This window comes from Neophocaena asiaeorientalis, unplaced genomic scaffold (assembly GCF_003031525.2).
Source record: "Neophocaena asiaeorientalis asiaeorientalis breed wild unplaced genomic scaffold, Neophocaena_asiaeorientalis_V1.1 scaffold223, whole genome shotgun sequence".
NCBI lineage: Eukaryota > Metazoa > Chordata > Mammalia > Artiodactyla > Phocoenidae > Neophocaena > Neophocaena asiaeorientalis.
The window spans coordinates 331,923-345,149 of NW_020175045.1; the positions used below are offsets into that span (position 1 = coordinate 331,923).

Genomic DNA, 13,227 nt, shown 5'->3' on the forward strand with positions numbered 1-13,227 from the left:
CCATAAAGACAGAAAAGCAAAACCAGTGACTCTGCACTGGCCACCGGTGACACTTGGTTGTGGCAGCTTGAGGGGAGTACTACTGACATCTAGTGGGTAAAGGTGAGGGACGCTGCTAACACCCTACGCGTGGAAAGGCCCAGGACAGCCGCCCACAGCAGAGAACAGTCATGGAAATGTGAATGGCCCCAGGGTTCAGAAGCCCTGATCTGGGCAGTGCGATTGTTAATTTCATTGTTGATTTTAGGGAACTGTGCAGTTGGTAGTAAGGAATACAGTTTTTCCCTCCAGCACATGTAGGACATTCACAAAAATGGATCATATGTTAGAGCACAAAGAAAACATCAATTGAAAAATGAAAACTCATGTTACTTTAGTAGAAAGATTGTGGAGAGATAGGCTCTCAGGTACCATTGTTGAGATCCTGATCTGGTTCAGTCTCTTTGAAGGGCATGTGGAACATTTATCAGAGATAAACACATATATCTTGATCACGATAATTGCACAGGCAGCGTATTTCCTACACGGTGCCTACCTGTTCACTACAAAAAAACAGGAGCCGCCTAAATGCCATCAGTGGGGGATCATTTAGATAAATTAAAACTCATCAATACGAGAGAATTCTAGCCTGCTGTTCCTCCCTTTGGCCATATAAAATTTCTGATATTCTAGTGTTTTCGACTTACAGAAACGGCACTTTTTGTAAGGCTCAAGCCGTAACGTGAACACGTTTGTATTTTTGTGCTAATGTGAAAAGACTAGAGAAAAGAGTGGGATGTGGTATTTATTGATTGATGCCATTTTTATATTTATAAAGGATGCCTGTGTGTTACATGTGTTTGAATATGTATAAAAGTTTCTGGAACCACCTGCCAGACGCTGTCAGCAGAGGCACCTCCAGGGAGGGACCTGTGTTTTGGGGAGGAGAAAGGCTTTTGTTTCGTCACACCCTCTGCTTGGTTTGTGGTTTCTACCATGTGCACTTGTTACTTTTACAGTTTACAAAACTTATTGTGGGGCTCTTGTTTCTTTTTTTTTTCTCGCTGCGTTGGGTCTTCGTGTTGCGCGAGGGCTTTCTCTAGTTGCGGCGAGCTGCGGTGAGCGGGAGCTACTCCTCAGTGTGGTGCGCGGGCTTCTCATTGCGGTGGCTGCTCTTGTTGCAGAGCACGGACTCTAGGCGCGTGGGCTTCATTAGTTGCAGCATGCGGGCTTCAGTAGTTGTAGCATGTGGGCTCAGTTGTGGCACACGGGCGTAGTCTCTCCAAGGCATGTGGGATCTTCCTGGACCAGGGCTCGAACCCTTGTCCCCTGCATTGGCAGGCAGATTCTTAACCACTGCGCCGCCAGGGAAGTCCCGGGGCTCTTTTTTTCTGATCATGAAAACCATGCATACTCCTCGTGGAAGATTTTAAGGACAGATAAGCAAAAAGAGAAGCGCAGTTCTAGAGAGCAGCTCTGCCGGCCTTTGTTGACTCTCTGTGAGTCTGTGTACAAGTGTGTTGTGAGGAACAGGACGGCACTGTGTGTCCCACGCTCTTACCTGTTCTCACTCAGCGCCCATTTCCGGTGTCTGGGAAAGGCCGCGGGCCGTCAGCATCCCGGGGGACCTGTGTGGCCTCAGGCCATCCATGAGCCTGCTCTGGGCCTTGTCCTCTTCCCACTGGGGGCCTAAGGGGTGGGCCGTGGTGCCTGTGAGTCCGGCCCCTGGGGGCTCGGGCTCACGTCTCTCCTCTCGCAGGTGTGGAGCGGGGCCCCGCGGTGCGGCCCTCGCTGGAGAGCCTGCTGGTGGCCAGCAGTCACATGCTGAAGGAGGTGTTGGACGGCCCCTTCGTGGACCCGCTGAAGAACCTGCGGCTTCCACGGGAGCTGAACCCCAACAAGAAGTACAGCTGGATGCAGAAGAAGGACGAGCGGGTGAGGTGTCCCAGGCCAGGCCTGGGGGGCTGGGGGGCGGGCGCGGGGTGCCCCAGAGAGGCCACCTCACCTGGGCCTTGGCCGGCTTTGCGTTCGGAAGGGCCTGTTCCGCAGCCAGCTTCCACCACCGGTTTGCTGGGTGGTCCCGGGCAAGTTGTCTCCTCTTCCCGGGTCTCTGTTTATCACGTAATCACGTGTCAAGAGTGCATCCCGTGGGTGACAGCTTGAGGGCTCAGGGAGATCAGACCTGGCTGCGCCCCTGCTGCCCGTGGGCCTTGGGCAGGCGGCTTCGTCTCCCCGTGCCTGCGACAGATGACCCAACAGGCAGCTCTGCCTGAGCGGTCCTTACGGGCCAATTCGGCCTGGACACAGCCCTGCGAAGTTGGCTTTTCGGTCCTTGGCGTGCAGCCGGGCAGGCCGTTTTGCTCAAGGCCACAGCTCGTGAGGGGTAGAAATTGGGTGTGACCCGGGCCCCTGGTCTCCGCTGTGAGGTCCCGCACCCCGGCCGAGGGCGGCGTCCTCACCCGCCCCTCCCCGTAGATGTACGCCATGAAGTCCTCCCTGGAGAGCATGGACGCCATGGAGCTGGACTTCCGGATGCGGCTGGCGGAGGTGCAGCGCCAGTACAAGGAGAAGCAGCGCGAGCTGGTGAAGCTGCAGAGGCGCCGCGATTCCGAGTGAGTGTGCCCCGCCGGCCCGCGGCCTGGGCTCTGTAGGCGCCGCGCTCAGGAGGGCGGCCGAGGCAGGCCGCCAGGTGTGCGTGGCCCCGAGTGACGTGTGCGTACCGTGCGTCCCTTCTCCGCGCCCCGCCACCCCCCGGGTGCACAGCCAAGCGTGTGATTCTCTTTAAGGGACAGGCGCGAGGAACCCCATAGAAGCTTGGCACGCAGAGGCCCTGGCAGGCCGCGGAAACGGACCCACGCCCTGAGCGCCCTGTCGCCCCCCCGCAAGAGAGGGAAGAGCCGCATCCGTAGCGGAAAGTAAGGCTGGCCCCTCGGTGGGTCGGGGACTGGCACAGAGCTCGGAGGGGAGGATCCCGGGCCTGCGCGGGGCCTGTGTGGGCGCCGGGGACCTCGCGTCCCTCAGGCTCTGACCCACCTGGATCGGCGGCTCGTGGGCAGCATGGCACGCTGCCCCGGGCGGGCCAGGAGGGCGAGCGTGGAATGGACAGGCAGACCCACCCCAGCCAGCGTGTCGAGTGTCACCCAAGCGTTGGGCCCGTCTTCCTGCCGCACCTGCTTCCTCCATGGCTAGGGGCTGATTCCCGAGCCGCTTTTTGCGGCGGGCCGCGCTCTGCTTCCCTCTGTGCCGGACAGCGTCACTCCTGTTCTCCTGGCTCGCTGTGCCGAGCCTACTCCCTGGGACCGGGGCCGCCATCTCCGCGCACTCGGGGACAGGCCCCTTTGGGAGCAGCTGGAGCGGGAGCGCCCCCTCCAGGCCGCGTGTGGGCGGGAATGGTGCTGCGTCCTCGCAGGGCGTCTGGGGGTAGCAGGAGCTCAGCGGGAAGGGGCCGGAGGGCACCTCTGCCTGGGACAGCAGGGCAGGCGGACGCCAGGGCTTGGTTGAGGAAGCAGAGGGGGCCACCGGGTACCTTCAAAGGCGTAGGAGAGGCAGTGGGGCGGCCACAGCTCTTCTCAGGAGAAGACAGCCCCAGGGGCCCCCTCGTCTTGCATTTAACCTTCTTGGCTGTTCCTGACTGACGAGAGGATGGAGATAGGGAGAAATACCCTGTCAGCAGCCACACAGGGAGAGCAGCTCCTGGGGAAGAGAGCAGAGGCTGGGGCTGCTAGCACGCAGAGCTGCTGGTTGCGAGTGTGGACCCCGGAAGCGGATGCACCTCCTGCCCAAGTCCCAGGTCTGCCCCTTATTGTGACCTTGGGCCAGGTGTTAGCCTTTATAGATGAGTTCCTTCATCTATAAAAAGCAGTATCTAGAACACAGCATTGTTTTGTGGTTAAAGTATAAAGCACAGACATGGAGCAAGACACGTAGTACCAAGTAAAAATTTATTATTATTACCGGTGAGGGTTTAGCTTAAGCAGGCAAAAGAGGCCTTCGAACCAGGACCATGGCCCAACTGCTTATGCTTCTAGGGGTACAGGAGACCAGCCAGCGGCTCTTCCTTCCTAGAAGCTCTTGATCTGAATCCCCCTCCCATCCTGGTGGATTTCCGTGGCATTCCTGATCCTTGTTCTTTGGTACAGAGGAATCTGACGGTGTAAAGATATGTGTGTGAGTGTGTATGTGAAGGAGCACGAGAGAGAAAGAGGCCAGCAGAGGATATACTGCTTTCAAGAAGTTCTTCTTTTTTCCCCACTAAACTCTCATTCTGCCTCCTTCACAAGTATCCCAGAATCCCGGCGCCATAGTGCTAGATGCTCCGTCTCCCCAGACTCGTCACTCTGTCACCACGGTCTGTGCGTCGACATCCAGAGCCCACCCTTCAGGGCCACGAGGGCGGGCCCCCAGCCCGTGAGTGCCGCCTGGTCAGGGCGCTGACCGCTGGTGCATCTGGGTTTCAGGCTGAGCGGCAAGCCCCTGCTGACCTCGGACGACTGTGAGCTGGGAGCAGGGTTGAGGAAGAGACACAAGGGGCCTGAGGAGGACCACGATGCCCTTGGCGGGACCGGGAAAGCCAGGGGGAGGAGCCAGCCTTGGGACGAGCACGAAGCCTCTTCAGACTTCATGAGTCAGGTCAGTGGCCCCGTCCCGTCTTGCAGGTGTGCTGCTGGCTTGGGGCGGGAGGTCTGGAGGGGGCGCCGGAGTTCACGCTCCCTTGGCAGGCCTGCTGGCCCTGCTGCTGCACGGAAACTGTGGAGGTGGTTGCCTTAGTGCCAGAGCGACTCTCCTCCAATGTTCCTCACTGTGCAGAGGGGGAAAGTGAGGCTCAGGGGAGGTCAGAGACCACCAGAGTAACCCAGCCTCAGGTGCAGCTCTGTGTGTGCCACTTCCTGTGTGTGTGCTCCGCGACCCGGTGCCGAAGCCGAGAAGAGAGATTGCAAGTTCTTAACCAAGTAATGCAGTTACTCTGTTGTTTCACAGTATGAGTTTAACGAGCAGCTTCACCACTCTGTAGTTCGAGGAAACAAGGGCTTGATGCCATTGTAATTTCCTCTGTGAACTGCCCTGAGGTAAGGGGGTGCGAGCCAACACCTTGATTTTTCTTCTTTCTGCGGAGTATGGAAATCATCCACTTAAGGCCCTCATTGCTAAATGCTTACGTACCTTGTCATCCCTCCCAGTAAAGGCCCTGTGGGAGAGGGCTGTTTTGGTTGACTTGGCCGTCAGAGGGAAGGACTCACATAGGGGAGACTGGGTCCAGGTGGAGGGGAGAGAGCCAGTTTGTATGTCAGGATCCTCTGTACTCTCGAATTGTGAAGGACACTTTCGTGGTTTAACTGACACTATCCCAACTTTTCTCTCCTTATGAATTGTTACCTGATTAAAGAAAATAGCGATAAAGTGTTCAAATGAGGGCCATTGAAACGGCAGGTTTCAACAAGCCGACGAGAGACGCGCAGGCAGGAATTTATCTGTGAAATCTCTAATCGTTCTTTCTGCTTCGGGCGTCCAGGGCACACTCAAGGCGTTTTCTCGGCAGCTTTGGCCCATGTGGCTGGATGGGCTGATTCGGGCTGTGCTGTGCAGCCGTCTTCATCACCTGCTTTAGGCGATTGAGATAAGCAGATCAGCTGTGCTGTGATCTGGGTTTTTCCCTCTTGGGGTCATCCCTCCTCCCTTAATCCAGCCGCCTTCTCCCACGCTGCTGCGGCAGCAGTGCTTGCTTCCAGCGCTTCCCCTAGGAGGCGCCAGGTAGCGCCGTGGAGAGCCAGTGGCGATGCCAGTGTCGCTGATAACTAACCACAGTGCCGGCTATTTAGTAAGTGCCTCATGTGCCTTTTCTCAGTTCGTCTTCAGAACGACCCACTGAAGCCTGTGCGTAATTACCCCCATTTTACAGAGCAGAGGAGCTGAGGCTAAGAGGAGTTAAGCGACTTGCCGGAAGCCACAGAGGCAGGGAGAAGGAGCTGGGGTTCGCCAGAGCTCGTGCGTGGAGACCCCGTGTTTGGTCAGCCGTCTTAACCTGTGACTTCCCAACTTGCCTTTCCAGCTAAAGATTAAGAAAAAGAAGATGGCCAGCGACCAAGAGCAGTTGGCAAGCAAGCTGGACAAAGCCCTCTCCCTCACAAAGCAGGACAAGCTGAAGTCGCCCTTCAAGTTCTCGGACACTTCTGGGGGGAAATCAAAGACGAGCGGGGTCTGCGGCAGGTACTTGACGCCCTACGACAGCCTGCTGGGCAAGGACAGGAAGGCGCTGGCCAAAGGCCTCAGCCTGTCTCTGAAAGCCTCCCGAGAAGGTAAACACAAAAGGGCCGCCAAAGCCAGGAAGATGGAGGTGGGGTTCAAGGCCAGAGGCCAGCCCAAGTCGGCCCACTCCCCGTTCGCCTCGGAAGTGAGCAGCTACTCCTACAGTAAGTAGAGGGCCGCGCCGCCTCAGGGCCGCTCTTTCTCTCCTTCCTCCTCTTTCCTCCTCCTCCTCTTTCAGCCTCGAAAGCTCGAAAGGTCTCTCTTCCGCCTCTCTCGGCTCGAAAGCGCGAAGGTCTCTTTTCCGCCTCTGTGCGGGCCCCGCCCAGGTCGGAAGCAGAAGTGCCTGTGATTGGCGGGCGCCGCGCTGGGCGGCCACCTGTGATTGGTGGGTGCTCGTGATTGGCGGGCGGGTGGGAGCGGAACGCCCCCTCAGCACGTTCGGTGCCCGAAAGCGGCAGCTTCTCGGCCTGGACCGGCTGGTCGTGAGAACCGTAGAGATGACCCGGATTCCGCGGCCCGCAGGCGGCCGTCTGTCCACGGGCCCGGTGTTGGTGAGAACAGCATTTATGGAGCGCACGCCAGGGCTGTCTGGGCCGTATTTCCCCTTGTCTTTGCGACAGTCCTCCAAGTGGTTAACCCGTGTTGTTTCCGAGGATAGATCCTGAGGTCGGGCCGGGGTCAGGCCCAGCCTGTCCGCCTCAACTGCGCAAGACGTCCTGCCATCACGGGCGCGGCCTGTGCGCTGCCCGCACAGCAGCCGCCGGCTCCAGGCGGCTTTCAGGCCCCTGAAACGTAACAGCTGGTGGGACTGAGGGACTGAGCTTTAACCGGAGCCCGTGGCATTGGAGCTGCTTCTCTGGGAACTCCGGGAGCATGGTTTTCCGGAGCCGGGCAGCCTTGCCCCCCACGCGAACCCCGACGCCCCGCCGGCTCTCTGTGGCCTCTGGTGGCCCAAAGCCCGCCGTGTAGCATGTAATAGGTGCTCAGTAAGTGTTGGTGGGCGGAGCGCGCAGTGCCCAGGATGGGTGGGTGTCGGTACGGTGCCCGCTGCGGCAAGGCCAGGAAGGGGCTTCTTGCCCCCTGGCCCGTCAGCAGGGTTGGTTCTGAGGCGAGCCCAGGCCGTGAGGGGGGCGGCAGGCTTTTTCATTGCTGACTGCGTGGACCTGTGTGACCGGGCCTTTGGCTGGCTCTGCCGAGCTCACGGGGTTGGGGGTGTTGAACGTGGAGTGTAAAAAATGGACCCCTTTAAGGTTACGGTGAAGAATGTCTGTATGGATTTGGAGTTAAGATGCAGAGGGCCGTCGGCAGCCCTAGGTGAGCTCACGTGGGAGAAGAGCTGGACCTGGCACCTGGCATGAGGTTAAGCTGCTGCTGGGGGATTTTTTGGTTTATTTTTAAGGTTCGTGGATTTGATTGCCCCGGGTCTCCAGGGTTGATGCTCAGATAGGCGTTGGGGCAAGCAGCTCCTTTTGTGCCTTAGGTACTGGGGACGTGTTCGAACGCCGAAGCTTCCCGGCCCTCGCGTTTGGATGGGTGTGAGCCGAGCAGCATGGCCCAGGCCCCTGGCCACTGTGGACCAGTTTTAGGGACTTGCAGCCCTGAAGGAGGAGGGAAGGGCTTTCCTCTGTGCATTTTGGAATGTTGGATAGAGAGTGGGGGAGGATTGCTGCTCCTCTGATCTTTCAGGGGACAGTGGTGGATGGATGTGGCCTGGCGAGTTGCTGGAAGAATGCGCCACTCCTCCCCGCTCGCAGGTGGATGTGTCAGGGTACAGGCTAGAGGCCAGAGAGAAGCCGAGGGCGCTGAGCCGCTGAGTGCGCATGCGTGCAAGGCCGCGGTCCAAGTGCTGGTCTACCTGTTAGGCCTTTGTCTAAAACTGCACTGTCCCCGTGAGAGAAATGGGTTATCATTGGCACAGGGAGGGCGGAAGGCCTGTCTCCACTTAGCTGGCGGCTGTGATGTGCAGCTGGCTGTGGAGAGGGCGTGTCTCTCTTTTTTACGTTGGCTTTTTCGCTGTTCGCGGTCGCTGAGAGCGCACGCGCCGTCGTGAAGAGGTCGGGGTGTTTCCAGCAGAGAAGTGCTGCGCCTGCAGGAGGTGGGAAGAGAGCACGTTGCTCTCTTGCTTTTCCACGTTGGGTTGGAGGGGTTGGGTGGCATGCTTGGTGGGTTCTGGGGAGAAGCCAAGCTGGTCGTCCTCAGCTCGGACGTCTCCAGCCTGGGTTGTGGCCTCAGGAAGGGCGGGATGGAGTACACGGGCGGGAGAGCTGTGGCCAGGGGACGGGTGAGGCTCGTCTGTGTCCTCCCTCCTTTTAGAGTGGAAAGCATAGACGGAGGAGGAGGCAGCCAGAGGACCCCTGTCCCCGAACACGCACACACCCACCCACACACGCCACATACACCACACACACCACACACACACACCACACACACACCACAGACACAAACACCACACAGCACGCACACCACAGACACACACCACAGACACACACACACACCACACACACACCCACACACACCACACACACCACACACACACACCAGACACACCACACCCACAAACACCACACAGCACGCACACCACAGACACACACCAGACACACACACACACACCCACACACCACACACACACACACACTACAGACACACCACACCCACAAACACCACACAGCACACACACCACAGACACACACCACAGACACACACACACACCACACACACACCCCCACACACCACACACACACACACACTACAGACACACCACACCCACAAACACACCACACACACACCCACGCACACCACACACAGACACCACACACAAAAACACCACAGACACACACCACACACATACCACACGCACATACCACAGACACACACACTACACCCACAAACACAGCACACACACACACCCATGCACACACACAACACACACCCACACCACACTCGCGCACAGAGTTTTTCTTGGACTTGGAGAGAGCTGGTGTGCCAGAGCTGTAGCTGCGTCCATTAACGTTGCCCATGTTTGGGGTGGATTTTACCAGATCAAGGGACCACAGTCTTTGACTGCAGAGCCTTTCAACCCACACCACACCCACAAACACACCGCACACACCACACACAAAAGCACACACACACCCAGCACACACACACACCACACCCACACACACACACTCACACACAGAGTTTTTCTTGGACTTGGAGAGAGCTGGTGTGCCAGAGCTGTAGCTGCGTCCATTAACGTTGCCCATGTTTGGGGTGGATTTTACCAGATCAAGGGACCACAGTCTTTGACTGCAGAGCCTTTCTCTCCGACGAAATCTTGCTTAACACATGTGAAACGGATCAAAGTGGTATATGTCTGGGGTGGGATTAGTAGGGACCAGAGCTGTGCCCCCCCAGAGCTGGGTGATCTCTCTCAGGAAAGCCTCACCCGTATAGTAAGGTTGGAGACTTGTGGGAAGCCGGCCGCAGCGTACTGGTAACCCGGCTCTCTGATAGGGAAAGGGTGGGGGGACAGCAGCCCGGATATCATTGCAACATCATTTGCCTGTTTCTTTGGCGTAACCGTTCAAGCCGCCGTCCTGATATTGCTGAGCAGGGGGCCGGGAACGGGGGTGCGCGATCGCCATCGTGAGCCTGCGTCCGCTGGCCCTGCACACCGCCGGGAGCTGGTGTTTTGGGAAAGAATGGCTCTAACTGAGCCCTTCCCCTCCTAGGCCTTGTCCCTCCCCACAAGGGGCCTCTGGGCCGGCTGCAGTCCCATGGGGCAGACAGGACTTGGCGGTGCTCTCTGTGCCCTGGGCAGAGACCTTCCTGAGAGTGGCCGGGTGGTGGGGGATGCTGGCCACAGCCGGCCTAGAAGGAGCCTGGGTCCGAACCCATGGAAGATGCCTGCAGCTCAGAGGCCTCGCGGGTGAGACGCGAGGCCCAGGTCGGGAGGAGAGCTCCAGGCGGCGGAACTCCGCTGGTTCCACGGCCCGTAGGCATCTGGACCTCTCTGTCTGGCGATTGTTCTCAAAAGCGCTGAGAATAATGGAAGAAAGACACCAGCCCCCTCCCTCCCCCCCACCCCAGCGCTCTGTGACTTATCTCTATTAAAAACTACTTTGACTGCAGATACGGACTCAGAGGAAGAGGAGGAATTCCTGAAGGACGAGTGGGCTGCCCAAGGCCCCTCCAGCTCCAAACTGACATCTTCCATCCTGTGCGGCATGGTGGCGAAGAACAGCAAGCCGGCCGGCGGCCCCAAGCTGACCGAGAGGGGCCTGGCGGCCGCCCGGACTCTGAAGCCCAAGCCGGCCGCCGGCAGGAAGCAGCCGTTTTGTTTGCTGCTTCAAGAGGTCGAGGCCCGTTCCTCCTTCAGCGATTCCTCGGAGGACTCGTTTGACCAAGGTTACTAGCTCCAAACACACAATACCTCCCGTGTTTCCTAGCGAGAGAGTGAGTGCGAGAGCGAGCGCGAGCGAGGGGGGAGGGCGGCGTCTGGTTCTTGGCAGCCTAGCCTGCTGTATCAGCCCGAGTCTTTTTGTTTTTGTTTTTATTTGTACCTGTATCATTGTGATAAGACCATTGGCTGGCTCTTTTTGAGCTTTCATATGGACTGTTTTTAGTCTTCCTCTCTTGTCCCCTCCCCTCGCCTCCCCTGCCCCCTGGACCGCAGGCCTGGGTGGGTCCTCCCGGAGGGGCCCATGGAGGCCTCCCTCCCCGGGGACATTTTGTAAATGGAATTCTGTCGTGTGGGCGTGTGACTTGATGTTTGTACCGCGATTTTGGTAATATCGAGCTTTATTAAACATATCGAGTTCATTTTTAACTAAACCCGTGTGCCTTGTCTCTCTTGCTGTGTCCTGACTAGACCATTAGGTTGCCGCTTCCCTCATTTTGTTCCTCCTGCCCCCCTCACCCCCTTCCCCACCCCTGCCCCAGAAGGGGTAGACGGAATAATGCAGTCTGCGCTCTCTCTATTATTCAAATATCCCTGGTAGCTGTTGGCATGCCTTTCATTTTTCAGGTTTAAAGTCAACTGCTTTCACCTCCAGCTTCATCCTTTTTTTTTTTAAGCTGCTTGTTTGTCTTTTGTTTTCTTAAAGCTCTATTCTTACGCAACAGTGGTTAAAAAATACTTGCAAACACTCATTTTCTAACGCATGTTTCTGTTTCGAAGGGCATGTAGGCAGTGCAGGGTCAAGACCGCTTGCTGTCCCTGAGTTTTGTTGTGAAATTCAAAAGGCTTCATTGCCATGTTGGGGGGCAAAGCTCACTGCGAGTCCCAGGCTCAGTCCCGGGCTCCTCTGCTCTCAGACTCACTTACAAAGAGGGGGTTGGCCTCAGGGACCTCTGTGAGCGCCCTGGCTCTGATTTCCCTAACGTCAGAATTCAACTTCTGGGGTTAGAAGTGTCTCAGCCTTCTAGGACCTCCAGTCACAAATGTCCTGGGGCAGGGGTTGGGGGGGAGCGGCGAGGCAGCCAGCCGATCCTTAAGTGCTTCTCGCCCTGCTTTTTGATTTGCTTCAGGGTGGACCCCCCTTTAGGGATCCCAGAGCCTGGGTAGCAGCACCTGGGGGTCAGAGCCTAGACCCTGACGCTCTGGCTGGGATACATTTTGGGTGACCTGGAGACGACGTGGGCGGGGGCCGGGTGCTCCTGGGGCTCGCGTTCTCCGGCACTACTGCCGGAACCCGGGCCACTAGCTCTCCAGCCAGCCTCGTCTTCCGAGGCCTCCCGCAACCTGGGCCTCTGTGGACCAGTCTGGCTAGTTCGCCATTCCCCTCTCCCCGTCTTCTGGGCTGGCCCCCTATGCCTCCTCCCCCCTGTTAAAGCCAGAGTTCCAGCTTCCAAGTTTTGGAGCTCTCGTGCTCCAGCCCAGACCCCATAGAGAAGCAGGCAGCCCCGCAGATCTCGTAGTGAGGGGCCCTTTGCCCAGAATGGGCAGAGGGATCCAGGGTCCAGCAAACCAGGGCAAGACACAGCAGTGGATGGAGCCCAGATAAGGGGGAGTGCAGGGGGCGAGGGGAGGGGGTCCCCACTGCACCCAGACCGCTGGTCAGGTCTTGAAAGGGATATTTGGGTAATAGGGCCTTACTGACATCTGGTACTAAAACACCTAATTGGCTTGGCTTTTCTAGTGTGTCTGCTTTCTCCCCCAGCAGCTTGACCATACCTTCACCCTTGACCCCTACCCATGATGCTTTGAATGTCTGTTTTGGTCTCTTGCATTTGCTCTCACGCTGCACTCTGGACGCAAAGCGAAGGCTGGGAGTAGGGCAGACGGCGCAGCGGGTCACTGAGCTTGGGTCCGAGCCTGGCTCGTTGCTCCGTAGGTAGGCAAAACCCTTTTCTTTGTGTCCCCTCTGCTCCCCCCCTCCTCGGGGTTTGCCCCCATCGGCTATGGCAGCAGCGGATCGCTTTGGCATTTATGGATCGGGTTTTGGAAAACCAAACCGAGTGACAACAGCCAACCCCACGTACTGAGCCAAGAGTTTTTTCTATGAAAAAAAGTTTTTCTGCATTTCCGCGGGTTTCTTTGTTGGGACTTTTTCTCCCCCTGCCCTTGGCAAACTCTGTCACCTCAGGTGTGGACACCTCCAGAAAGGCTTTCCTGGTCCTGAGACCCCCTCCGCTGCCCCTACCCCTCGGACCCTGGCCTGAGCAGACCAGCTGCCGTCGGAGGCGGCCCTGGTGGGCTGTCAGGCTCTCAGGGAGCAGGGGGCGGGGAGGGCCTCAGGAGACCACGATTACCCTCATCAGCATTTCGTGGAAAGCACACCTTTTTTCGGCCCTCTGCTTTCCAACCGTTCTTCCATCTCAGGGTGCTGGGTTGGGTTGGGGGCCGCTGCTGGCTTTCTGGGGTCCGATGTGGACATTCCAGACCTCCAGAAACCCAGAGCCAGCCCAACCCCACTGGCGGAGAATGCTGGGCAGGAGAGAGTTCTGGAGGCTCCACACCTGAGCAGCCCCGGGAAGGCCACCTCTAGAAGGGAAAGCTGGCCCCGTGTCCAACCCCGTGCC

General features: G+C 57.9%; 1 protein-coding gene across 2 annotated transcripts in view; it reads left to right on the plus strand.

Moving 5' to 3' along the window:
• The window catches only part of LOC112412041 (trinucleotide repeat-containing gene 18 protein-like), a 45,215-nt gene that overhangs the window by 4,668 nt on the left and 27,320 nt on the right, over window positions 1-13,227 (plus strand). The window contains exons 2-7 of one of the 2 annotated variants that reach the window (XM_024763500.1): window positions 1,739-1,914; window positions 2,455-2,591; window positions 2,766-2,894; window positions 4,437-4,608; window positions 6,026-6,386; window positions 10,336-10,611. In XM_024763500.1, the coding sequence (XP_024619268.1) occupies window positions 1,739-1,914; window positions 2,455-2,591; window positions 2,766-2,894; window positions 4,437-4,608; window positions 6,026-6,386; window positions 10,336-10,611 (1,251 nt within the window). The remainder of the gene's footprint in view (window positions 1-1,738; window positions 1,915-2,454; window positions 2,592-2,765; window positions 2,895-4,436; window positions 4,609-6,025; window positions 6,387-10,335; window positions 10,612-13,227) is intronic. The other variant, XM_024763499.1, reaches the window with a different exon arrangement.